Below are 27,979 nucleotides of genomic sequence, written 5' to 3'. Positions count from 1 at the left end.
AATAAAACATGAGTCCATTTGAAATATTATTTTGATAAATTGCGTATTGTAGCTCTAGAGAGAGTGCATTCCAGAGTTCAGAAGTGACACAGCAGAAAACCTTTTCCCATGTGCCTGACAAATAGTCCTCTGTAAGCAAGGGTGTCTTCAAAAGGACACCTTCTCTTTCCAGTTGAACAGGTTCATACCAAGATAGCCAGGACCCAAGCTGTTTAAAGCCTTAAAGGTTAAATCAATACCTTGAATTTTGCCAAGAAAAGAATTTTCAACCGATACAAGTCTTCTAATACTGGGTGACATGAACTGGGTTAGCAGTCTAGTTGCCATGTTTTGCGCCAGCTCAGTCTTCTAGAGGTTCCAAGAGAAGCCCCAGGAAGAGTGCATTGCACTACATTTAAATATGGTGTAAGCAAGTCCACATAACTGTTGCTGCAGCATACTGACTTTCAGGAACACTCCCAAGCTATGAATCTAATCAGCTGGAGGATACCTCCATCCAAAATAGGTTGAATTCCAGTCCCTGGGCCAGGATTTCTGTTGACCCACAGCATCACCCTTTCTTTCTGGATTTAATACAGCTTGTTCACCCTCATCCAGCTCATTATCAAGCCTACTAAATTTCAAGGGTGTTGACTGTTTCCTTGAAGTCAGGTAACAGATCAACCAGGGTGGATAAAAATCATTGATTTAAAAAAAAAATAATCCATTTTTTTCATTGAAAATTGATTTTTTTTTTAATTTAAATTGTATTTAAACATCTATCTAAAGGTAGTTCTGTTGAGGTACATTATAGTCCAAAGTTTATTCATCATGAAATAAGGATTAGTTTTTAATTATGTAGCATGAGACTGTATGAAATGTTTACATTTTTTGGTAAATCAATTCCATTAATCCTTTCACAATGTTATGCTCTTCCAGAGGTTTCTGCAAGATTATCGGGCAGTTTTTCTATCTAGAAGATGTTATCACAAATGCTTGGTTTTACAGTTCTCAAACTGTGAATGTGTGTCTGCTTCTTCACAGTAAAATGTTATAAACAGAGAGAGTTGAGAAAAAGACCTTAATCACATTGTTCTTCTGCAAATCTATGCACACAGAATCAACCCCTTACCTCTTAAGTGCTAAGTTTAAAAAAATCCAATGAATAGAAGAAAATTGCTGGGAATGGAATAGATCTGCCCAAGAAGCTGAGTGTAGGAGGGAGGGGCATGCAGTAAAAATGAAAGTGAAACCTTTTGAGCAGAATAGTGCCCAAGTCTTTGGCTCTTTTTATGTATAGCCTGAAGTTTATCATATTATTGTTTCCGGGGAGGAGAAAACCTATAATGGCAGCAGGCCATAAAAGAGAGCCAGCATGGGAATATTTTAATGAAGTTCCTCTAGGTATGGGTAAGGCAGGCATGCATGCAGGTTATGTAGAAAACTATGATTTAAATCTAATCTTACTGACTAGTGATTTGGTGGCATTTCATTCTAGAGCTCCAGATCATCTTTCCCAGCAATTTCATATAAATATTGCTGTAGAGTGAACTGCTGAGCGAGGTGCATCATCGGTGCCAGTGTGATTTAGGCATTTATGGAAGTTGTATCTGTTTACCTTAGCTTTACCCCAGTCCTGAGCTATTTTTTAACCAGTGCCATAGTATGATTGTGTGTGGTTTGTTTGTCTGTTTTTATTGTTTTGTAAATTTTTTTCAAATGAGAAACTGTATGTAAATATTGCTTCTAAATAATAAATAATGTAAGAGACAGAATGGAACCTTGTGGAACAAGAATCGCTACAATGTTGAACAGTAGCTTCTCAAACCACCTTATAGCAGAGGGCTTTATTTAATTCCAAAGCTCTCTGGGCAGTTCACTAAGTACATTAAAAATAACAATAGCAATATATTTATATATATTAAAACATTAAAAATCGGATTTAAACAGATATATCTTCAGAACTGAGTAACAGCTACCAGGCCCTAATAAGCTACTTGAATACCCAGAAGTAGAGTATGGTCTTTACCTGGCACTGAAAGGATATATAGAGTTGTTCCCAGGTGGGCTTCAGTGGGGAGTTCATTTCATAATGGAGGGGGACACTATTAAAAAGGCCCTTCTTGTTGCTACAAGAGCCTCCCTCGGAGTGGGAGTCAGAGATAGGCCCCAGAACTTGACTACAGTGTCCAGATAGATGACGTGCAGGAGAGGTTTTTGTCAGTTATAACATTCCCAAGCCATGTTGGGCTTTATAAGATTAAAATCAGCAGATAGAATTGGGCTCAGAAGGACACAGGCAGCCAGTGGAAGCAGGCCAGAAATGGCATCATGTGATCACATTGGTTGATCCTGTTATTACTGTGGCTGCCACATTTTGCACAAGCTGCAGCTTCCAAACAGTTTTCAAGGACAGCCCCACATGGAGTGCACTGCAGTAGTTTAGGTTAGAGATTACCTGATAGCAGACTATCTCTGTCCGGTTAGGGGTGTAGCCGAGCTACTCAGCCATTTAGGCCACCTTGGCCTCAAGTGACAAATATGACCCAAGGAGCACCCCTAAGCTACAAACCTGCTTCTTCAAGGGGAGTGCAACCCCATCTAGAAGAGGTTGAATTCCTTCCATTCAGTCAGAAGAACCACTAATAGCATCTCAGTCTTGCCTGGATTGAGCTTCCGTTTGTTAGCCCTCATCCAGTCCATTATCATGGCCATGCACCTGTTCAGCACATCCACACTCTTGCCCCCAGAAGATGGAAAGGAGAGAGAGAAAGAGCTGCGTGTCATCAGCTCTATGACAATGCATGCCACAACTCTAGATGACCTCGTTCAGTGATTTCACATAGATGTTAAACAACATGGGGGACAAGACTGACCTCTGGGGCACCCCATACTGGAGATATTTTGTCATATGTAGAGTAGAACCATTGAAATCAATGGAATCTGCATATTGACTTTAGTGAGTCTTGTCTAAGTAACTAAGCCTGGGTTCAACCCGTAGCTTGTTTTAAATAGATAACTTTATTCTCCTGTGTTGGTTTGAAACAGTAATTTTCCTTAAAAACAACCTTTCCCCTTCTCCATTAGTGATTTCCATAGTACTTTAAAAAACAATGGTATTGCCTATGTACAATTCAGAAAAGGTATGTGCATACAAAACCTGGAGGAGATTCTAGGATTTTATTCAATGGGATTGTTCTCATTACCTCAACCCATTTCACTTGGGTTCAGGCCTCATTTTGGGAAAGAACTGCCTTTGGTCACCTTGATGGATGAGCTGTTGTATGGGAAAGAGACAGAAAGCATGTGACCCTGTTGATACTGTTTGATTTATCAGCAGCTTTTGATATTGTTGACCACAGTGGTCCTTGTAATCATCTCTTCCAGTTATGAATTGGGGGCACTGTTGTACAGTAGTCTGCTCCTGTTAAGGAATGCTGCTGGGTACCAACTTGTCCCCAGTGCTAGATAAAGTGTATATAAAGTTGCTGGAGATAATCATTGGGAGATTTTGAAGCAAGGATTTACCTGAGAGCATGGTGCCTGTAGGCAGCATATAACTGCCGGAAGTGAGCATAGCAATCAGCTCAGTCAGACAGGTGAGCAGATGAGGAGGGGAGTGCACTGGCATTGAGGAAGGAAGTGGGCAGAGGAGAAGACAGGGAAGGAGCTGTGGCAGGTAGAAAGAAGAATGGGTAAAGGTGTGTGAAGGAAATCCCAAGTGTGTGAGGAGGAGTAGGAGGAGTGGTGGGCAGAAAAGGGGGGGAAGAAAAGAGAATCCCTGGAGGGGTGGCGGAAAAGAGAAACTTCTGGGACTAAATAACAAATGTGCCCACAGACCCAGAAAGGTTGTCTGCCAATAAGGTTTCACCACTATGCTAATGTCACAGAGAAATGGAGCCACGTGGCACCAGAATCAAGAGAAGCTTTGTATGTTCTGAACCATTGCCTGGACACAGTGATAGCTTGGATGAACGCCAGTAAACTGAGCCTAAATCCTGACAAGATGGGGACTCTGGATGGTCAGTTCCTTGGTTCAGAAATTGAGGAGTTGGTCTATCACATATCAGGTTGCACTCTCCCAGAAGGAACGGTGTCTGGGATTGTTCCTGAATTCCTCAAATGACTTCTGTGGTGAGGAGCACATATTACCACTCTAGCTAGTATGTCAACTATGTCCTTTCCTAGGCAGGGATGGCCTGACCTTCATTGATAACCTCACATTTGGATTATTGTAGTGTGCTTTATGTGGGGCTACCCATGTGCTGCTGATGCAGCTGGTATGGAAGGCAGCTTTGTAGCATGTCCGACTATGCACGTGTTCCATCAATGTTAAAGTAGTTGGTTCAGATATCTGTTATCTACTGAGCCAAGTTAAAGGTCATGTTGGCATATAGCACCCTAAACAGTGTATTATCCAGTTTCCTGACAGATCACCTTCCACAATATAAATCTTGCTGAACTTTAGAGGTAACCTTGAGGTTACACCAGAATGTACAAACTGCTGTCTTGTGGCATCCAAAGGGGAGGGGGTGCTTCTCTGTGGTGGCACCTACCTTATGACATGCTCTTCATGCTGGTATTTGTGAGATACCAACTGTGGCAGTTTAGATACCAGTTAAAGCATCTCTTTGCCCAGGCTTTCCCTGATTGATTGTGCATCCCAATGTCTTTGATAATTATGGTACTGTGACTACTTGGTTTTAATATTAATTTATTTTAATATATTCTTTAGCATACTGTTTAGAGGTTTTAAAAATGTTAGTATGTACATTCATTAAATAAAAATTCTCTAAATAGTTGCTTTTCTTTCTGTTTAGGTAGGAACTAAAATTTGCCTCTGTCAAAATTTGGAGATCCAGCTGATATCAGGAAAAAGGTTGGTGAAAGGAACTCTAAACTAGGTGGGTAAAAGGTGAAAGTAAAATACTTCACATTACTTCTTTATATGTTACTGGTAGTACTGGTCACATCATCAGGAAACCTAATTCTGCTATCTAGCACATTGTGATAGGCCTTAGAACTAGCGTTGCTGATTCTTCAATCATAATGCACACCCTGTCTCTCAAACCCCCAGTTTTTCTTGGCAGCTGTCAAAGGAAACCACATATGCAAGGGATCTTTGCACACAGAGAGATGTGTTTAAGGATTTATCTCCCCTTTGATCAAAGATCAACATTGTTCCTCCCCTCCCCAGCTAGTCCATATGCTTGTGCACTTTTCACGGAGCACCTAGGTCCTTGCAAAAGTGTATCCCCCTTTTCCAAAAAAAAAAAAAAAAAATAATAATTAAATAAAAGTTCTGACAATGCTGGAGAGCTCCTTATTGGCTACTTTGGTTGTCAAAATGAGGATCATAAAAAGCCAGCTCTCAAACCAGTTTTTGTGTTCTCCTGCTAAAAAAGTGGGGAAAGCTGCATGCAGCCAAAATGACTCCCAATCATAGAAGGAAATGAGGAGAGAAATGCCAGCTACATCCAAGTGCCACTTGAGTACTTTTGGAGTCGCAGACACTGGTGCTCACCTGGGGTCTGCTTGCTGGAAGTGACAAGGGTTTTCTGTTTCTCTTGCCAAAGGTCCCTGCAGCTGATTCTCCATATCCACAATGGGGTTGGTTGTCTGGGTTTGAATGTCAGAACAACCCATTGTGACTACAGCAACCCTACAACAGCCCATGGGTTGTTGAGGTGGCTTATTCTCCACAAGCTACCCTGAGGAAATCAGGTCAGGTTTGGATGACATGACATGAATCTTATGTTGAAATCTACCGTTGTCTTGTCATGTGAATTCAGTCAATGTATGCTCATGTGAATTCTGTAATGGTTAAAAGACCAAACACAAATGTACTAAATATACATTAGTTAACAGATTAGCCCTGCTGCCCACAAATGTGTGCTTTTACCTGGTAACTTGTTTATAATGGCCTCTGACTCATGCTCCTTTTCTCCCCTATGCCCGTTTTATGGACTTTGGTACCACTGGATAGCACTGACCATCTAACCAGAAGCATTCTAATTGGAATACTTATGATTCCAAGCTGGAGTGAAAGGATCATGTTCTTACCACCTCAGGTTGGATTCTTTCCACTGCTCTCTTCTGGAGGCCAATTGTGAAAGGATTCTAAGAGCATGTTAGCCTTATTTCAGTTCTGAAATCTTAATTTCTGCCTCTGATGCTCAGGATTTCAGAGAGAACATTGCACTGGCTTTCATACATGCCTTGCATATTCTACTTGTAATGTTAAGAGTGTCATTTAGTTATTATGTGTTTTATTACAAAGAATGATACTTTTAATTCTGGTTATTTTTGTTCTTTAGCATTAAATAACTAATATATTTCATTTATTCAGTCTAAGTCTATTTTTTTTAATGACTAAATCTTTCAAGTAATTGATCTTTTGTCTTGCTGAGTATGCAACTACACACACACTTACACCCATACAACTTTCCATGTTTCCATCTGCATTCAAGACTTGAATCATATTGCAGATAAGCTGATTAAATTATGTCATGGAGAAGCTAGTAGCCTCTTGTTTTTACTCACACTGGCAATTGAGGCTCTGTGTAACTATTCAATCTTTCTCATAAACTTATCTCTTCCTAAAAGTTTCAAAAACTTTTATTAACTGATTGCAGTGAAAGCAACCTGCAAACTGATTGGCTTGATCCAAAGCTTTGTATACATTCCAGTCTGGAGCTATTATAAAAGGAGGAGTTCCATATACTTAAAGGATTCCCTGGACTGGGTTGACTGACTTTACTGTACTCAATCAGAAATTAATAGAAACTAAGCTACAGTGGATAAATTACATATTGGGGCAATATATCCAACAATGTGAATCTGCTTACAATATTAAAGTACTATTAGCAGTGTGCAGAGGCAGGCAGGAGAAATTTTCAGGAAACCTGTTATGCCAGGTTACATTGGCAACGCCTACATTTAGCAGCCACTAAGCCTAATGGTATGGCAATGGTGTAAGTGGGCCAGCAGTGTTGTATGCTGGACTGGATCCTTAGGGTTCAATCTGATGCTGTTCAGACTTAAATTAGACGCATTGTTAGACTAACATTGGGTACAGCTCATTGGTACGACCCTTACTAATAATATAAACACTTCAGTAGGAAGAGGAAAGATGCCGGTTATAATTAAAGTCCCTTTACAATTGAAGTCTAGACCAAGGATCTGTAGAGATGGTCTTTTGGTAACCACTTTTCTTGCCATTTCCTTGCGCTATGGAGCTATGTGCCTTCTGTTATGAAGGTCCTCACCCAGGTCCTAAATATGTGTACACTGTTGATACTCAGGTGAAAGGGGTAGTCTGCTTGTGTTCAGTTTTGGGGCTATAGCCTGGGGAGTCTTAAAAATTAATGAACAGTTCTGATCACTTAAAACAGTGGTGGGCAGCTATGGCCATCTAGAAGTTTTGATTTTTGATCCATCAGCACGAATTATGCTGGTTACCCTTGATGGAGTTGTAAAAAGACATCTGGATTGCTAAAAGTATGCTACTTATATTTTTAGATGTTCAGAACTAGCAGTGAAATGTTGCATCTGAAATTAAGTTGCTACTAAAGGAATATTTCAAATGCTAGAATGTCTATGGCTCAGAATTTCTACAGCATTCCATATTTAACAAGATTTGAAATGCATGGAACAACTGTATAGCCCTTAGTATTTTAACTAAAGGCATTTAATGTTTACTTTACAGCATTCTTTTGGTGTAATGAGTTCATTAAAAAAGCTTTTGATGCTAATTCAGAAATTTATAATCTGTTCAGCGTCTTTCACATGCAGTTTTGATGCTAACTGACAAGCTGTAAGTTAATTAGCACAGAACTTACTAATGAGGATGTTAAAAATCTTCACTTTTGAATTATTTTTATATTGATGTGCTCTGGACAAATTGAAGGAAACTCTAATTCTGGTGATGAGTTTTCTTCAGTTTGCCATGCAGATGCTTTTTCAGGTAAGTGGGGTCAGAGAAGGAAGTAAATGATTTTTGCAATTAAAAAAAAGTATCACAAGAAATGCTTGTCTTTTTCAAAACTGGGGATAACCCAAAACCAGCGCAGTTAAAATAAGGTTGTTAATTAGTATGGAAGACAGCTTCTTAAATTAATATGTGGTGTTAATTAACAGGAAGTCTGATGTTGTGTTGTAATTACTACCAATATTTTTGACATAATGAGTGACTGAAGGTGAATTGTATGGAGAACAATTTAGTAAACACATTAGAGCCTAGGTATGCTATTTTTTGTTGTTGTTTCTTTTCTTTAGAAAATATGGATAGACTTCTGCGACTTGGAGGAGGTATGCCTGGTCTGGGACAGGTTAGTATACAGCTTGTTAATATATTTTTTTCCTAAGTTTTAACTACAGTTGCCACCCATATTCTTCACTCCCAACCCCCTCCCCAAAAGATGTGTTGCAGAAAGTTGAAGTGGGAGAAGTACAGAAAATCGTACTTCTGTTTTCTGTTATACATTGTTGACTGAACATTAGATACACATTTTGAAAGAGTAGCTTTGTATGTTCTTGTTGCAGAAAAAAATGGATCTTGTGTCAACTTAAAGACTAACACGTTTTTGTGGCATGAAATTTAACAAGTAAAAAAACAATTTCATTAGCTACATCAGTGTAAATTATTTTACTAGCTCTAATTTGTCTTTACATACAGAATTTTGCTAAAGTTAAAATATGGAAACAAGAAAAAGCAAGGTATTTTCATTGACACATGGGATCATATTCATAGCAGGTGACTTGATATAAGCCATTCTGGTATGCAGTAGAAAACCGAAGTGAATTTCAAATAAAATATTCATCACTGATGGCTCAAATCTCATTTCAAACAGTGCCGTTCATAATGTGAGTGGATCGTATGATTTATAATGCTTTTCCATTGGTGTGTTAGTTTTCTGCATGCTTTTACATTCATATGCTATCATGCTTCATAGAATATTCACATAGCTCTGCGTGCAGATACATTATCATTTTTAATCATAATTCGGGATATTCCACTGCATAACTGTTACCACCCAGTGTTGCACCTTTTTGCACTCTTTTGCCCAGAAACCTCATTACTCCTGTTCTTTGATGCCTTTATAATAGTGGTTTCAACTTGAGGTTAAAACTGGTGCTAGCTTATCCATATATTTATCAAAACTATGATGACTGTTATGCAACTGCTGCTCACTAGAACCATTTTATCACATAATACTGTTCTTAGCAATGCTGTACAGTTCTTCCCAAATGCTTGTGAAGACAGATATCAGTGTCCTATTTTCCTTTGCCTTACTAGATGCTGGAGGTCTCCCCACAAAATAAATCCTGTTTGTTCCAAACTGTTTTAACTCATGTGATGTTGCTGTCAGGGCAGTGTTCTTTAGGAGACAAGCACTGCTTTTTTCCCTTCGAACCGAGCTTTTGTAAAAAGCTTTTAGATCTGCTTCATTAGCTCAGATGTCTGCATGAATAACTCAAAGTATAGTGACATTTTCTGTGCAGTATCTCTGTCTTAGAATTTGATGTTAGAACCAGTGTTTATCCTTAGCACTTTCTTCCAGATCCTGTTCAGAATTTGGTACACCAAAGCCTATATGCAAATTTGGTACACCCATATTCTTCACTCCCCCCCCAAAAATGTGGGGCTGAAAATTCATTATACAGTTGCTTGGTACATGAAATCTCTACGAGTAGATCAGAGCATTCCTCATCATTGTAATTTTCTGTATCATTCAGTATATCAGTTTGACTTCTTTAAGGTTGGCATGGAAATAAATAAAGATGTATTTGACATAGGACATGGAGCACTGCTGGGACAGTGTTTCTTATCCAGTAAGTACTGCCCAGATCTGCTTTTCCATTCTCAGAAGGGCTCTTGATGTAGTTGAGACCTCAAGGAAGTGGAAGAGAGAGGCAATTCTCACCACTCGCCCTCCCTACACAGCAATTCCCAAGCTGTGCTGAAGGATCCCCCAACCTTCCAGAGCAGATTTTCAGGGTGTGTGGGGTAAGAATTGCTACAGTCCACCCCCCAAATTAGCAGAGTTCTCCTCTAGAGCAAAACTTCCATTGCTGGAAACATTCATGTAATCACCCAGTGAATGTAGCTACTCCATCAGATTCCACTCTGATTAAATTGGAGTAGTAACTTTTGAAAGCTTCCGAAACTTGCTCTGTGTAGACTTTGGCCACAAAGCATCAACTGTGGGAATCTATAAGGTTTCCAGCAGGTTTGCAATATAGCTAGGCCTTGTTTGGAGACCTCAGGTTTTTTGAACTAGTACTTCAGCCTTTATTGCAATGCCCTAGCAGTTTGAAAAGAGTAGCTATAATCACAAATTGTAGCTGCCCCTTGTGTTCTTCTCTTGGCACATAAGATCTACATGATCCTACCAATGGCTTCATAGACTTTCATATGATATTGTGACCACAAGATAAATGAACCAAACTTCATATGGGTGGTTCTTCATTATTACAGATCCATCATGCTCATTTTTTACAAATAGTAGAGCTGGAACTGAGAAGCAGGGGCTTGTTCATAACCAAACATTCTTTCTAGTGAAGTTCTCATAAACTCTAACATTTTTCTGCCACGGACCATCCTTGATCTCACATGGCAGTGTTTGCTGATATCCTTCACATGCAAGGCAAATAAGTACGGACTTTCCAGTAGGCTACAGAAGATAGCTATACAAGTACTTTGTGTTGACTAAGCATTTGGAATTTACTAATATAATTAATGTAAATTAAATGTTCTCACTGCATTTCCTTTTCTGAATTCTAAAATGTCATTTCTAGTGCACAATAGCATTGACAGCTGGTGACATGATGATGCGGGTGGGTGGGTAAATAACCCAGAGTAACACTGTATACAGCCCTCAAAGAGTAAGCTAAACGCCAGCTAAGTCTGTCCTTGAATTCAGAACACAGCATCTTGCCATATTTGCTTATTGCAATTTTGGCTAGAAGCTTCTAAATGGTGTCATGTGGGAATAGGTGTAAAGGTAGATGATTTCTTTTTTTCTTTTTTAAAAAAGAGCATGGGGGAAGGGTGACCTGTCTCTTAGCCGTGTTAGCACTTCAACTGGAAATAAAGAAGCAAGAATTGCAAATAGCTATTTTGTTTGAATAATAGGCTTGCCAATTAGCCATCAAGTGCTTCCATCTGTGAAATTGTTGATCAGATGGGTTAGCTGGGACATTTCCAGATTAGGGCATTGTACATGGCACTTGAAAACTGTCACTTTGAAAGAGGATTCACGTATTGCATTGCTTGATGCTGTAGAAGCTTTCCTTTATTTTTTTTATTTTTAGAACTCATTGATAAAACCTGTAGCACTTAAGGGACCTGCCACTGATCTAAAAATCCTGTTGAACATCCTAATCTAGTGTATATAGAGGTTCAGCTTGCAGTCTTGCTTCTTTTTGGGTGGTTACAATAACAGGTTAATGATCCGTTAAAAAGCTAAATTCTAGTTTCCTTGTATTTATAGTTCAAGACAAGTTACATTGGGTCTTCCTTCTTCAGGAGTTTATTTAATCAGACACTTGTTTCTGTTTGTTCTGATGTACTACTACTAGTGCTACTACATCAGAACAAGCAATTTCCCCTTGTTTTTAAGAAATTAGTTTGTAAATTTTAATTTATTGTTCACTGCCTTTTGTATTCATATTACAATAAAGTGTGTGATAAAAATCATCTTATGCAAATAATTTTTGTGCTACTGACACCCATGTGAATATGACATGTATTTTTTTGCCTAATTTAATTCAATGTTGCATATTCCCAGCACAGTAGGACTTCCAGGTATATCTGCATGATCAGGATACAAAGCACTAATGAAAATCCCAAGTTGAAAGGTGTGTGGAAATCCCATCCCAATACCCACATAGCCCCAAAATAGAGGTAGGAAGGAGTACTTCCAGCACGAGAACAGCTGCTCCTGAGAGCTCTCAATTCCAAAGATATTCTTAATAGAGACCTGCAGTAAATCTGGGTTCTGGGGACTTTATTGGCTTGAAACAAGTGAACCATTCCTGTACCATCCAATAGCTTGCGGCTCTTACCTAAACAGGTATGTCTCTGATTCACCTGATCAAGAGAGAAAAATGTGGCCATATTGATAAGCCCCACTCAGCAGCAGATTTATAAATCTCAATTGAGTGTTTTAGGCTTCAAGAATGATTGCAAATTATGGATTGTAGTCCCTGAAACAGATAGCACAAAGTGGTACTATATTTATATGTAAGTATTGCTTAAACAGTATGAGAGAATAAAACAACTTTGTAATGAAGAAACATTGCTGGATACAATGCAGTTAGGGTGATTAAAAGTATAATAGAAATAGTGGCTAGAGGAATAATTACTGGAATTAAAGGTTAAATTCTTATTCCAAAAAAGTTATCACTGAGGTTTTATAGTTACCTGGCAGGTGTGTTCAGCAGAGCTTATGTAATTGCTTGTGTTGGAAGCAAGCAGGACGACAGACTAGGGCAAGGGTTCCCTCCAGACACGTGCTGTGCCAATTTTGCTAATTCTGTTTCTGATTCAGAGGAGGAATATTTAGATGGGATTGAAAAGCAGGATTTTGCTCAAGGCCCTGGGATACAGCAGGGAGTAAAGATGCCAGAGATGAGCTCAAACGCAGATAAGGGAGCATAGGTGGAGATCAGCCCTGGGGACAGTATGGAGGTGCAGGAAGTAGGAGGGGCTGTTGAGACAGGGGTATCTTCAAATAGAGATCAGCTGATTCCCTCTGACATAATTTCCATGGCTAGGTGGCAGCAGTGATGAGAGGCACTATTGGTTGAGAAGCATGAGGGAAAAAGGTGCACTCGCTTTCAGAGCATCTCTCCCAAAGGGTTGGTCACAAGCATGTTCATAGGGAGAGCTTTGGAAAATAACTGCTATATTGGTCTCAACAAACTACTTTGACTTGACTGGATGATTTACGTGTAGAGACAGTCAAGAGAGTTTTGCTGAGAATGGCTTGAGGCTGGTGATTGTTGAAGGGAAGAAATGCAGGTTGTTGCAGCTTGGTAGCCTTCTCATTCTCCTAAAATTTCCCTGTTCAGCCATGTTAAAGTCTTCATATTTATAATATTCTATCATCAGTTCAGGTCCTTTATCTTAAACATTTAAGTTCCTTGATTCAAACAGGAACTTCAGACCTAGTCACAGCTCTTCCACACAGTTCAACCAGAAAGCACTCTTGTAAAACAACCTTTAACTAAATCAAGAAGCATTTTGCTTCTGAGGATTAACCAAGACACCAGTGGAAAACTGCTTTGGTCCCACTATACACTCACTATATATCATTGAATGGCGACACTGAATTTGCTTTCTGAAGAGAAATCTCCATAACCATTGAGATGATCTAAACCAGGGGTTCCTAACCAGAGGTGCCCATATACCCAGGGGGTGCGACAAAGAGCAAGGCTATGTCACAATTCACCAAAATTGGCATCACAACATTTTTCACTAAAAATTATGCCAATAATATTTATTATTAATATTTTGCTTGTACTTGGATTTAGTTATCTTTTGACAATCAAGACAAAATCTAGGAATCACCCGCATCCACAGGCAGACTTGCAGATCAGAATCAGCAAGAAAGTTCCATGTGTTGACAAAATTGTGAACAGGAACAAAGAAATCATTGAAGTTTGCGTTTGTAGTTGGGATTGGTTTTACTGTTTACAATTTTTTCTAATTGCTCAATTTATGTTTGAATTTTATGCATGGAGTTAAAAGCTTTTTTCCTTTTCTTTTCTTTTTTTGTTCAATTTGTTCACCCAAAGTGCTGTTACACAGTTCAGTTTGTGGCTCAAAAATTAGAAATATGGCTTCTTCACCTTCAAATGTGGTACTACTTTTGTAGCACATAAAAACATAAATAATTTCTCAGGGTGCAAGGCATAGAAAAGTTTGGAAACCACTGATCCAAACAATGATAACGTTTGTAAAGTGATCCTATGGCCTCTAGAGTTTGTATGGGAGAGCACAAGTATCATTTGCCTTCCCAGATGTGAGGTCAGAGACACCGCTCCATCTAAGAGATTACCATCTCCATCTGGTAATCCACACACTGTTTCTTTCCCTACCTCTTCAAGGTGTTTACCTTGGAAAGTACTGTGGTAGTTGCCTCTCTGAGATCAGAATATGAAAGAAAGCGGGGGAAAGAAATATTCCTGGGCGGTAGGAAGCAGAGGCGACTGATACAATATAAGGATGTGAAGTGTCCTCCCTGGACTTCAGCCTCCTGCCCTCCCCCTCTGAGGTGCTTCATCCAGCTGAGAGGCTCCAGTGCTCCTCCCACTCTGCACTGGATGCTCATCAACCTCTGAGTTCCGGGACATAAAAGAATCAAGGGTGCAGTCAATAGGGCTGTGGACTTAAGTGAGTTAATAAAAATGTCCTGAGGAGTCCCCTGTGCCAGACTTACTGAGGAGTCCTTCATGTCGGAATGTTTGCACTCCATTCATGTACTTTTACTCTCTTCTGTGCTCATTCTAATTAAATGGTCTCTCCAGTAGTCTTCATGAATTACTCCTTTATTTAGACATTTATAGTTGCTAAAAACTGATGCTCCGTAACATACATATACACAATCACTATTCTAAGAAATGTGCTACAATCATATATTATTTAGAACATTTTAGGCTTTTCTGTCTTTGGAAAGATTATATTCTAGTACAGTTGTACCAAGTCAGCTCTAATGTATTAAAAGAGGAAAAATTTAACATACTCCAGTATGAAAATAAGAGATCTTGGTTCTGTATGCTCTTCTGTGCTTCCTTTTTCTGTAAGTCTTTTGTTAGTGTGTACTGAGCAGATGTTTTCAGTCAGCCACAAAGCTTTTCAGCTCATCTTAGAAATATCTAGGAAAGTAAATTAATTTCTTATGATTGCCCACCAGTAACCTTACATTTGTTTCAGGAAGAAGGAAGAAAATAATGCTTTTAATATTTTAAAGGATTCATCTCAGGTTTTTTGCTCAGAGCTGGATTCTAGGGCTAGTTTGCATTTTTAGTGCTTTGTGTAGGGCAGAAAAAGATTGAAAATATTTGGAACATTGCCCTTTTAGCATCTTTTGGTATATAAAAGCGTGATTTTATGCTGTGTATCAATGTAACATTAGCCTCCCTTGAGTGTCAGTTTATGCACCCCAGGATAATGCAAAACGAAAATGGATGGTCATTTTATGAAAATAAATTATTTTGCATTTACAAAAATGTTTTCTGAAGTGAAGCTATAAGAATGGTAATGAATCAATTGAAAAAAGTGAGTATATCATACTCATTTGTCTTACATCTTTGTGATTGCTAGAAGTATATTTAGCACTATATTAAATGTTATTGTACGATGTAGTTTCAGTACTTAAAATTATTATTTTACATTTTTATCTCTGCCTGTGCGAATGAACTAAATGTCCCCCCTCCTCCAGTGTTATCCTTGCAACAGTCCTGTGAGGCTGAGGGATAGTAGGCAGTATCAAATACTGCCATTGCACCTTTGCTGGTTCCATCTGTGGGACTAGCTGCTATGGCAACTGGAACGAGAAGCACCACCAAATAAGCGGAAGCATTGGTTTCTGGAATGAAATGGGTCACCAGAACACTGATGACCTGCCCTGTTCTGAAAACTGGAATTTCCTCTTGTTTCTAGTTGCTTTAGGTAGCACTAGGTTCCTGTCACACTACCAGTCGGTCATGCTGGTGCATGGACCACATTCAGTAGTGACCAGTGAGTGGCACAGTGCGTGTCACTCAGAGAGCTTGGTGGCTAATCAGGAATTTGAACCTTTTCCCCCATTCATAGTGTGAAAAACAAATAACTATATCACACCAGTTCTCCAAATGCTATTACCTGGGTATGTGTTCTCTGCTCTGAACTACCACTAAAATTCTCCCTGCCTTGTTGAAGAGCAAGTATAGGTATAGGAAGGGAGAGAGAAAAAAACCCATACGTACACTTCTATGCTACTCACAGGATTAGACACACACTTACAACTCGATGTTAGATTAACCTTTATCTTGTTTATGAGAACTGTGTCCCATCCTCTTCTCTTGCAAGTACACAGGCTGTCGTGTCTTTTAACATATATGCAATCTGCATTAATTGGAAATCTGCATATAGGGAAGGGCCACTGTTAGATACTTTAAAAATTATTACTAATGCATAGCAAATAAAATAACTTAAACATAGCATGATGCTTTTTAAAGAGACAAATGGTTTTTCTACCTTTTAAAGTAACACAGACTCTCAATTGTCTCTAGGTGTAACAGCTGAAAATCTGCACTCCAAGAGTTAAGTCAGCATGAAAGAATTCATTTCCACTTTAATGACCTAGCCTTGCTGGGTTAGGACGATGGGGAACATGCTTCTGACTTGCACTCCTATTGCCAATTAACACCTCCTATAACAGGTTGTCTCAGCTAGTCATTGAAGCAGAGGCAGTAGAAATAGTTTACATGCATCTTGTTTTTCACACTAGTTGTTTAATACTCACAAAATTAAGTATTAAAAGATTCCCTTTTTAACTTTCCTGGGTAAGAATAAACATGACAGTGTTGGATAGTTGTACATTTGCTTATGCCTGTTTTGTTGTGTTTATATTTTAAAGGGGCTTTAATTACAAAAATCAAGGATGAAAACGGTATTGGAACTAATGTTCTTATCTGAAAATGTAGTTTAGTTGCAGAACTCTCAGTTAGAATGACATAAGCATCAGAATTTTTAACAACTTCCCTACTTTTCTTTTTTCCATATTTAGAAACATTTAAAAAAAAATCTTTGTAACTTCTGTGTTGGAGGAGAAGGCAGTATTCAAAAGGCGCTATTAAAATGTTATTTTAATGTCATTAGTTCCCATTTGTGTAGTTCTGCTAGTTGTTTACTCTTGCATCATTTACATTTAAAGAAATGCATAGTGCAAGTGAAGGGCAGTGCTGTAAAATGACATGATTCATGATTAATCAGCAGGTATTCTAATAACATAATAAAACTGGCTAAATAATTGATACCAGTTCACACTAAGAGAAAGGTGGAGTAATATACCTAAAAGTGTTAACAAATTTGCTAAAAGGCCTGAGTAGATAACACTTTGAGGCGTTAGTTTTATGCTGTTATAATGGCAAATGCCTTTTTTTAACACTTAGTCAACAAGGGCTGCCCAAGGAAAAGTCACAGCTTTTATAGCTGGATCATATCCGAATGCTCTAAAGAAAAGTAGTATGTCATTTTAACCTCATTTGATTGATTCATGAGCTGATTGCTTGAATTTTATTATCTTAGACTTTTGAAAACATTTTTAATCACTAGAAGTTCATAAAAGTAGTATATTTCAATAATGTATATAGCTCAAAACCTGCATCCTGTGATAATAAGTGATGGCTTGAAAGAAAGGGTTGATGCAGCTTACAGCTGAAATGATTGCCCTGCAGGCAGGCCAGTTCACTGACTAACACTTGGTAGACAGTTTAGTTGTGAAGAAGCATCTGTTTCTTCTCTTAAAAACTATAACCAGAATTTATTTCTCTCGTTTGTATGCATTGGGTACAAAAGAACTTTTAAAAGCAGAAGTTTTGCTTTTGTGGCTTACAGGAGTTGTAAGTGAAGGCTCAATTTTAAGGGCTTGCTTCAGCTTCAGACCTTGATGATAATATTAGCACATTAATTCTCTGGGGAATTTGATACAGCTGGTATACCAGGAAAAAGTATATATACTTTTTGTCACCTTTGTAGATTACTGGTTAGAATGGAAAATGACTGGCAGACGAGGTTTCCTGTGTAACCTAACAATGTAGTGTCCAGGCTCTGTGCACCTTCATTAACATTGCTGGGTGGTAAATGGCAGGGGGCCCTCTGACAGTTTGTGGTTTACAAATGTATTTTGTTACATATCAGTGAGTGCACAGCTATACATGGACAAGTGCAAAGTAATTGGTTATGGTATGGTTCTCTGAATGTCCAGTGTGTCTTGTAGTTTGCAGAGGGCATTCTCATAAGACCCTTTTACGATATAATTGGAGAATCATTTTCTATAGATGTGATTTACTCTAATTTTTAGCTGATGTTTGTAATGTATCACTTTTATGCTACATAATTGCTTAGACTTGGTGTATTGAGAGAAGATGTTTGTTAAATTTAGTTGTGTTTAAATAGTTGGCCACAATTTCATTCCAAAACAAAAACATACCCACCTGGGTCTTTGCTCTGGTTCTCAGACTACTTTATTGCAAGTAGTCACAGGCTGAATTCTCATATCATGCTAAGCCACCCTGTGAATAACCAATGGTGGGTTGGTTGTTCACAGAACAACCTAGAGTGCCTTTGACAGATATTCAAGTCCCCCACTGTTCCCCCCACCCCCAGTCTTCCAGCTGGTATCTCAGGGAATTTGGCAGCTAAAGCAAGCCTTTTTTTTTCTCTTGTGGCAGTTTTTTCTCCTTTTTACCCCTTTTCTTTGGGAGATCCCAAGCAGCACATTGGAAGGACTGTGCCTCAAAAATAAGCACAAGAAATTGTATACATTTCTTTGTAGATTTTTAAAATATAGTTTTACTTGCATGGGTTTGAAACGGGAAGGCTTGTGTAGTCAATGGCCTGGGAGGTATCTGCTACCAAAGTGCAGCAGGCAGTAAGCATGACCATTAACCCAGAGAGGCTGTAAATAAGTATTTTACTTTGTGCTCTTGACGCCTGTCAAAAGGTGAACTGTCAGGGGAAAGCAAGACCTTGAGTTATCTTTGCTCACTAAAGGGGGTTGTCAGATCTTCCAGTTTTTGTTTCACTTTTTGGTTTTTTTGGACATGAATCTTCTCAGTGTCTTCTCACTTTTCTACCCTTTCAAACTTTAGGTGGTCAGGAAAATTAAAAAGCATGAACTACCATGTTTATGCCAGTATGAAGCTTTAACAGCTGTCAAAGCTCAGGCTTCCTTTTAAAATGGGGGTTTTGACAGGGCTAATCAGCATTTTTGACAAGGACATATGCACATACATATGTATATGTCCCTGTCTAAAACACAAACCTGATTAGGCCTGTCAGAAACTGCATTTTAAAAGGAAGCCTGAGCTTTGATTGTTAGCTGTCAAAAGTCTGTGTTCCTGCAAAAGTCTCAGGAAGAGCTACAAAATGGAAGGATACTGGGAAGACTGAGGTCCATCCCCAAACAACTGGAGAATCTTGTTGCAAAAGCAGTGATCTATTGGCCACCTGCTTTCATAACTAATAATCATCTGTAATTTGGCTTTACCTTGACAGATCGTTTTTGCAACCTATTAAGAAGGCAAAGTTAAAAAATGGGCATATTTGTAGCCTTTCTGGGTCAATGTTCATGGTTGCTGCTGACTGCATGTTGGTATACAGACTCAGGCAAGAACCCCCACAATTGCACACCTCAGCACTTGTGCAAGTCTATTTTTAAAAATGATGAAAACTTTGTGCTGATTTCTTGCACTTAATAATATGTGGCAAACTGGTTGTTCCTTAAAAGATGCAGTTCAGGCACTTTGGAAAAGCCATCGCTGGCTATCCATTCAGAGATGGTGAACAATGATACCTGAAAAAGTAAAGAGAAAAGCGGGGTGGGAGAGCGGAAAAGAATTTGCAACTGGGGGAGGGGAATGCAGAGCCAGTGACGGTTGCTTCATCATACTACTTGGACCTTTGTGAGGCAGCTGGCAGTTTCCAGTGGCCTGGGCAAGTGCAACAAAAGTGACATTCTTGCAGAGTGTCGCACTTGCTGCTTCCCTGTACCCATAATGGAATTGGTTGTCCAAGTTCAGGTCTAACAGCAATGGGTTCCTAGTGTGGCTTGTTGCACTCAATAAAGCCACCCTGTGGAAAGTGGGCTAAGTTCACATGTTGCCATAGTGGGTTCTCATGTCATAGGAGCACAGTTTTTATGTAAATTACTAATGGCCAGTTTGTGCAATCCAACAAGCTACAGTGGCTTGTAAGCCACAGAATGTGCCCAGTGTGATATGTATAATCACTGCCTTGGCCTGAACCTGGGCAACATGGCTTGATGGAGGACTAAACAGTCCTCAGCTAACCCTGCAATAGCTCACTGTGGTCTTCATGTGATAATGGCCTTGATCAGGTGAACTGGCCTGAGTACTTGCATGGGCTTGGAGTTACAATCTTATATTCATGCACAGTGCATTGTATTTTAAAAATTTGGAATCATATCCGCATGACAGAGCTGGCTGTATTTAAAAGTGGTCCCAATAAGCAAACCATATATAGTTGTTTTTTGTTAATTAGAATTTTGGGAGTAGGACTTGTAATTAGTTGGTTGAATACACTGTTGTATAAAGTGCCTCAGGGAAATTTTGTTTAGCATTTTTAATAATCTAGAAGAGGGAATAGGGTTTACTTGCATATTAACAACTTGTGGCTAAATTAAGAGACATTGTGAACACAGGTGAGGGCAAAGCAATAATGTGTAGGGCCTAGAGGGTAGAAAGTGTCATTCTGCTACAAAATATTTGAACAGCCCAGAGGCTAGTATTAGTAGACTGTAAGTGGAGTGGGAAGTATAATGTAATCCTTTAAAAAATAGTACTCTATATTGCTAGTACTACTGAAGCCAATTGTAATGGTAGTGCAATGGGGAATTGTGGGCAAATTATTCAGTCCAAAAGTTTACTGAACATTTGGAAGCTCTTCAGGAGGAAAAGAAATAGCTTAGTTTGCCTTCCAAATGTTTGGATGTGAGAGTCCAGAAGGATGGAAATGATAGAGGTCTCTAGGCTGCTGACAGTCACCAGTTCCTCCTTTTTGTTCCATACCAGTGAGCTTATACATGTACAGTACTGAATATTTGTTCAAGGCATGCACCTAAGAACCTTCCTACTGCCCATTTGCAGTAGGAAGAACATCCTTGAAGAAAGAACATCCTTGAAGAGGCTGTTCCACCAAATCTTTCTCCTTCGTTTCCCAGTGTTTCTTTACAGAATAATAGCTAGGAATGATCATTTTACATTGCTCTACATTCTCTTCAACATATGCCAATTTCTCCGCGATTCATTCAGTCCTACAACTTGTGACAACTTCTTTCATACATGAGACATTGTCCTATCCAAAATCACATGGCCATAGGCATCAGCAGAGAGTAACTGCTGGAAAGTGCAGAACTGGAAATTTTGTCTAATTCTTTGGAATTCACTTCTGAAGGAGGACTATGAGTATTAATTTCACTATAATTAGGAGGCACGGAAAGAAGTTTCCTGTTAAAACCACAAGGAACTTGCAGAACATCTTAGTTCATATATTTATCCTTTATTGCTAAGTTTGTATTGCAAGCAATTTTAACTATAATTAAAAGCAGCAGGATACAACTATTTTAATTAAAAATGCTGGCCGTAGTCTTCGTCATAAGAACTGCCATGCTGAATCAGAGCAAAAGTATACCTAGTCCAGTATTCTCTTCCCACAGTGGCCAACTAGCTGTCTTCAGGAAGCCCACAAGTAGGAAAGGAATGCAGTAGCACTCTCCCACTTATTTTCCCCAGCCTCTTGTGTGCAGCGGAATACTGCCTCTGATACTAGAACTAACTCAGACACTGTAACTAGTAGATAATGACTGGGTTCAGACAACAAGATAACATACATTCAAGGTTGAATGTGGGTTGACATTAAACCATGAATTGTTAAAAAGTGGGTTATGACGTCTGTGCCCAGCTGCATTAACATGCCATGAAGAGGACCTATGTTTGCTGTTGGATTATGAACTGTGGTTTGTTACCTTCGGACAGCGCAAGAACCCCCATTTCAACAACAACCTTCACTTAGGTTCAACCCTTGAGTATGAGTCATCACATTATTGGAACACTGTCAATGATAGCTTTATCGGCAATGAATCTGGCTTAATTTTTTTAAAGCCATCCATGTTGGTAAGCATCACTACATCATTTGGAAGTGAATTCCATCATTTAACTGTGCAACTGTGTAGTCATGTGGATAATTTTAAAAAAAATGTTTCAATCCAAATTAAGGTAATTTACAGTAGAATTGCTTGTGTGCTTGAGAGTGTTCAAATTTATGATAGTTATTTTACTTGTATTTAGTATTTCTGTTTAGTAATTGTAGGCTACCTGTGACTTGTTCAACACATGATTAACTTTTAGTGTCTAGTTTTGCTGCTTATGTAGCAGTCCCCATGAAAGACACTTAGCACAATAACCCACAATTTGCTATTACATGCCAACCAGGTTACTATATACTTCAGTGACTTCTTCCAGATAATTGTTAGAAATACTTGAAAAGTGTTACTTACATCTGAAAGTCTGAATTACAAGTTTGAAACAGCAAAGTTTGCCTATTTTTGTTTTTGTAATCGGCATGCACTCATTTTTACTAATGACCATACAGAGTAAAAATTATTTGCAGACATTCATGGGCTGAAAATGTTCCACATCATAGTATTGGCACTGTATGAAGAAGTAGTTCATTTATCAGTTCTGAATCTCCCAGCATGCTTTTTCCTGGAATTACCTTTGGTTCTCACATTATGAGAGAGAGAAAAAACTCTGTATCTGCTTTCTCCATATTATGTCTTCATATCATGTCTCTCTGAACTCACATTTTTTCTAAGCTTAACAGCCCAGATGTTGAAGCAAAGTGCTGTAGCCACAACTCATAGGGCAGTTGCTTCAGCCCTTTGATCATTTTGATTACTCTTTCTTGCCCTTTTTCCCACTCAGCAATACTTTTAAATGTGTGATGACAAAACTACACTGTATTCCAAGTCAGGACACACCATAGATTTGCATAAGGGCAGTATGATATTGACAGTGTTATTTTCAGTTCTTTTTCTAATTAGACCCTGCCTTTTTCATGGCAGATGAGAACTGGGTCAGCACAGTCATCGAGCCACCTCCAGCAACCCTGAGACCCCTCCATTGGTCAGTTACTGCCAGTCTGGAGGCTATCAGTGTGCACATGACTTTGTGTCCCCCTCCACCACATGGATCACTTTGCTCTTGCTCACATCGAACTTCATGTGTCATTTTAATTTCCACTCTCATGTTTGATCGATATGCATTGGCTGTTCTCTAGTGGGAGTTATACTAAACTTACAAATCATTTTTAGAAAGCCATTTTGTAATACTACGTTACCGTTTTCAGGAAGTGTCTTGCTTCATAAGAAGGGCATAATCTTTTACTTTCAAACGCTACAGTTGGCATTCTGTACTTGAGCAATACACACTGTTGGCCTCAGTCCTCATTCACACCTGGGACAATTGTGCTAATTTTTTATTAGCTACTCATGAAGCAAAGAGCAGAGTATTTTGTTCACAGCTTTTCCGCCTAGGGATTGGAGGTCCATTTTTCTCTCACTGCACCAGTGGATCTGTAAAGTGCTCCCGTAGCCTTTCTCTTCAAGTCCGCTTTAGCTAAAAGCTGACAAAGCAAAGGGAAATTGTGTTTGTGTTGGTGCCAGTTAATCATGCTAGCCCAGCAGCATTTATATTCACACCACTGTTAGAAACATGTAGTTAATTGGAGATCGTGTGTGTAGTGTGTGGATGGATGGATGGATGGACAGATAGATCAATATGGTGATCATGGTGTATATTTCTTTTACAATAAAAGATAAAACCACCAAGTGTATTTGCCTTCAATTAGACTGAAGAACTAGTTTATGTAAGGGGAGTACTCATTATCAATTTTGGTTGGGAAACGTCATGCATGCACTAATATAATGGTTAGCATTTGTATGGTGCTTTTGAACATGCAGACAGTTTCATGCTGCTGGGTTGTGATTGAGTGAACAAGTCTGTCAGGTAAGTCAGGATAATCTTCATATCGTAGATGTAGGGCTGAGTCTAAGGGAGTGGCTTGCTGAAAGCCACGTAATCTGAGTTTGTGGTTCAGGCAAAGTGTGAACTGGAGACTTAAGCGTCATAGCTCAGCATGCACAGGAAAGAGTCTAGTTCTGTTTTTTAGGATATTTATATCCTGCCTATTCCCAGTGACTGGAACCGCAAGACAGCTCATAACATTAAGATTCATGCAATTAAAACATTCAAAAATATATGAAAGTTTATAATTACATTAATTAATTATCAAAATTGAACACATACTTAGAATAAAAACTCAGAAAAATATAAGCAGTGAAACTAATCCAGTGCAAACTCAGAGACCAATCCCAAATACCTGCTTAAACAAAAAGGTTTTCACCTTTTTGCTTTCAGAAACGTAACAGAACAGATAGTTTTTCCCTTTGTAGTGGTAGTCTGTTGACACTTAGTTACCAACCTTGAGCTTCAGGTGAGCATTCTGAGAAGGACAGAGGGAAGCTGATACTAGAAGAGGGAGTTGAAAAGTCTGTGCAGATGATCTGAGGCTCAGAATCTCTGTTCTGGTGTCTGTAAAATGGTGCAACTGACAGTACAGATATGCTGTTTCTTCCTAAAATCATGTTTTATGAATCCTGGCTTATGCTGGTGTGTTATTTCTTTGTTTAGGGGCCTCCTACTGATGCTCCTGCAGTTGACACAGCTGAACAGGTTTACATCTCTTCTCTCGCACTTCTAAAGGTAAGCATGTCTGTTTTGCTAGAATTATATTACACAAATCACTGCACATAATGAAGGGAATAGCAGTTTCTTCTGTCCTTAATGCCAGAAAAAGGAAACTTCCGAAGCCTTGACATACTAAGTTGTTCTCATCTCATGTAAATTTGAATTTTGTAATTCTTTCACCAAATGGGGCTCTGCATCAAAGTTGTTGTGCCAGCAGGGCAGGGGTCCTCCTTAGTTCACGGTTTCACCAACTGATTTGATTCCTACTCCATTTTTGTCCCCAGCTCCAGCAGTCAATCAGCATTACCTACTGAGAGTGCCAAGTCCTTTCACCTATTCTACTGCATTTTGTGTTTTTTTCTATTTTGCAGTGGGTTCATAGGGAGATGGATAATCTGGTGCCCCATCACAGTGAATTAACATACTTGGGCCATTTCCTGTTCTTCTACAGTTTTCCCACTGGTTCTCTTGTGCCAGTGGGACCTGCTGCTAGCACTACTGGAAGAAGTGGAGTTGCTACTGAGTTTCATAAAGCAACCCAGAAATAAGTGGAAATGCTTGTTTCCAGAACAGGAGAGGTTGGCAGAGACCCTTCTGCTAGTTCAGCTGACCTGAGTATTTCAGTTCGCTTCTGTTTGTCCTCTGACTTCCTATTATGCTAGCAATGAATCATCCTAGCATGCAGTACACTGGACACTGCCATTTAATTTCTCTGTTGATTTCTATGGGCAACTGTTTATTCCATCCCTGAAAAATTTTAAAAATAGCCTCTTAGTACGGGCCAGAAAGTGATGTATCCAGGCAAGGTGATATTTCTTTCTAGCCTTTACATATTCTTGAGTCTCTTCCTCCCTCCTTCCTGCTCAGCTTTTCCATTCTGTTCTCCCTCCCACCTAGCTATCAGTATTTTCCACTCAAGTGCTTAATGTTCTGTGGCGCTAAGTTCATATGGGGGAGTTTTTTGGGGGAGGTCTTCCTCTGTTCCTCAGTTTCCTCTTCCTAAAATATTTTGAACATCTGATAGACTCAGGGTTATACCAAGTTTACTGATACTTCTTTCTTGAGCATGACTGGAGCAGTTTTGGCAACATGCACATGAAAAAGTAGTTTCAGAAGAAATCATAAATTACGTGATGCATTTTACATGTATTTTTGTCTCTTCAGAATGGCATTAATAGGCTTTTTAGATCTGAATAACTATCCTACCATCTGATTGTCTTTTGTATTCCAAAATTTAGAATTTTCCTCTGTTACCTTGGTGTATATCATGCTATGAGGCAACACTTCCAATCTAATGCCCCCCCCCCCAAATGTTTCAGACAACATTCCATTATTCCTAGTCATTTGGACATCTTGGTCAGTGGGAGTGGAAGTCAGTGCTATCTGGAGTATACCAAGTTCAGGAAAGCTTTTATAATGGTAGTTTTCAAAGCATGGGGAAGTTAGTGGCAGTTGACCTTAGTAATTACCACATATAAATAAGGTCTTAAAGTTCTAAATGTCTGAATATATAATAGAAAAAATCAACAGCAGCAAATGAAGCATCTGCCCCTCAAGTAGCATTTCAGTAGAATTCTGAACTTCTTTCCAGATGTTGAAGCATGGTCGAGCTGGTGTTCCAATGGAAGTTATGGGGCTTATGCTTGGAGAATTTGTTGATGACTATACTGTCAGAGTGATTGATGTGTTTGCTATGCCACAGTCAGGAACGGTGAGTACTCTTCAGTGAGTAAATGTGTGTTGTCACACTAGATAACTGTACATCAAGATTTACTCCCCCACATGCATAATGGTTGTGAAAAAGATACTGATGGCTGAAGCATATATATCCAGGTCTATAAGAATGTGATGTTCTATATAACATTTTCAGTTTAGGTGTTTAATCTTTAACTCTCCAGTGGTACACAGCTATGCAGTTTTGTAACTGGGTGTCTTCAGTTGGAGAAGGCGTCAAGGAATGTTGTAAACAAACAACGCAATGTTTAATATAAATTTTTCCATACTTTATCCATAATATCATGCCACTGACAGGTTAGAAAGGTCCACATCCAAATTCTAAGGCAAGCTGCTCTCATACACCACCCTTTAGCATAAGGCTCCCAGGACATTAATAGAACAAAATCTGCAGAAGAACTGCACAACTTTACTGTCAACAATGAAGAAATTGTGAAAAGATTTTCCTACCTTGGGTCATCCATTCAAAGGGAGCCTTCAGCTGAGAAACTCAAAGAAGACTGAGACTTCAAAGAGTAGCAATGAAGGAACTAGAAAAGCTTTGATTGTAAGGACATTTCACTAGAGACAAAAGCCAAGATCATCCACACTATTGTATTCTGGATCACTAGATATGGGTATGAAAGTTGGTCAGTGAAGAAAGCTGACGGGAACAAAATAAGTACATTCAAACCCTGGTGCTGGAAGAGAACTTTGTGAAAACAAACAAGTGGGTCCTAGATCCAGTCAAGGTAGAACATTTCCTGGAAGCAAAAATGAAAAAAACGGAAGCTGTCCTACTTTGAGCACCTCATGAGAAGGCAAGACTCACATAAGATGACAGTCATGTTGTTGTGCATGTATATGTCAATATTAGTGCTATAACAATAAGCTCCAAGTCCAGGATAGGCTTTCACTCCATGTTGGGTAGCCTTGAATTCAGGAAGGAAGTTCCTAGTATCCTGGGCTCATAGTGTGAGATAAGAATGAATGCTGGAATTCTTGCAGAGAAAAGGCCAGGCGTTTTTCCCTGAAAACAATTAGGTAAAACCCCTTTAAGGAAGTTGACTCATCGTCCTGAGACACCTACCCTATTGATAGCACCTAGCAAACATACACAAAGAACTCACCTTTTTACCCATAGAAACAATAATTAAGATCATCAAGGAGCCATCAAGCACCCATCCAACTAGAAACTCATCTGTTCCATAGCGGTAAGTAGAGAAAGAAATAATATAACAGGTTTTGAATATAGCAGGAAGAAGAGGGACAATCTCTGAGCACTTCAGGCAGAGCCCAGCTCTGATCACAGACCTGGCACTCCAGTCCTCCACACACATACAACTTCTGTCTAGCCTACCCTGCAGGAGAGGTAATAGACCCACTTTCTCTCTCTTTGTGTGCATTAGCTTCTCTCTCTGTAAGGAAGGAAGTTCTTTACCTCTTTAGAAATACAGAGTAACATTGAAATAGAGCAGGGATATTTGTCGTCTAGACAACATTGGGTTAAAAGCTTGTGCATGCTCCATATTTTCTATTGGATAAACATTCCAAGTGTTGGGTGTGTCTGTGAATGCAAAACCAGGGCTTGTTCTCTCTGGCCATGCATGTTAAAACCCAGCAAAAGATTTCAAACCTTTCGAGGCAGTCTAGTGGGCAAGCACTTCCTTTTGTGGTATATGCTCTCTAAGACGACCTGGTGTAACAATGTTAGGGAAGGTCAACGGCAGGAGGAGACAAGGAAGAC

General features: G+C 39.1%; 1 protein-coding gene across 2 annotated transcripts in view; it reads left to right on the top strand.

Moving 5' to 3' along the window:
• Positions 1–27,979, top strand: part of PSMD14 (proteasome 26S subunit, non-ATPase 14) — a 71,058-nt gene that overhangs the window by 4,415 nt on the left and 38,664 nt on the right. The window contains exons 2-5 of one of the 2 annotated variants that reach the window (XM_044417725.1): positions 4,800–4,858; positions 8,257–8,309; positions 24,463–24,534; positions 26,111–26,230. In XM_044417725.1, the coding sequence (XP_044273660.1) occupies positions 8,262–8,309; positions 24,463–24,534; positions 26,111–26,230 (240 nt within the window). In that variant the 5' untranslated portion in view covers positions 4,800–4,858; positions 8,257–8,261. Of the gene's footprint in view, positions 1–4,799; positions 4,884–8,256; positions 8,310–24,462; positions 24,535–26,110; positions 26,231–27,979 lie in introns of both variants that reach the window. The other variant, XM_044417724.1, reaches the window with a different exon arrangement.

Source organism: Varanus komodoensis, unplaced genomic scaffold (assembly GCF_004798865.1).
Source record: "Varanus komodoensis strain SLA01 unplaced genomic scaffold, ASM479886v1 scaffold9, whole genome shotgun sequence".
In the NCBI taxonomy this organism is placed as follows: Eukaryota; Metazoa; Chordata; class Lepidosauria; order Squamata; family Varanidae; genus Varanus; species Varanus komodoensis.
Note: the sequence above shows the minus strand (reverse complement) of the source record. Positions and strands in the feature narration are given on the sequence as shown.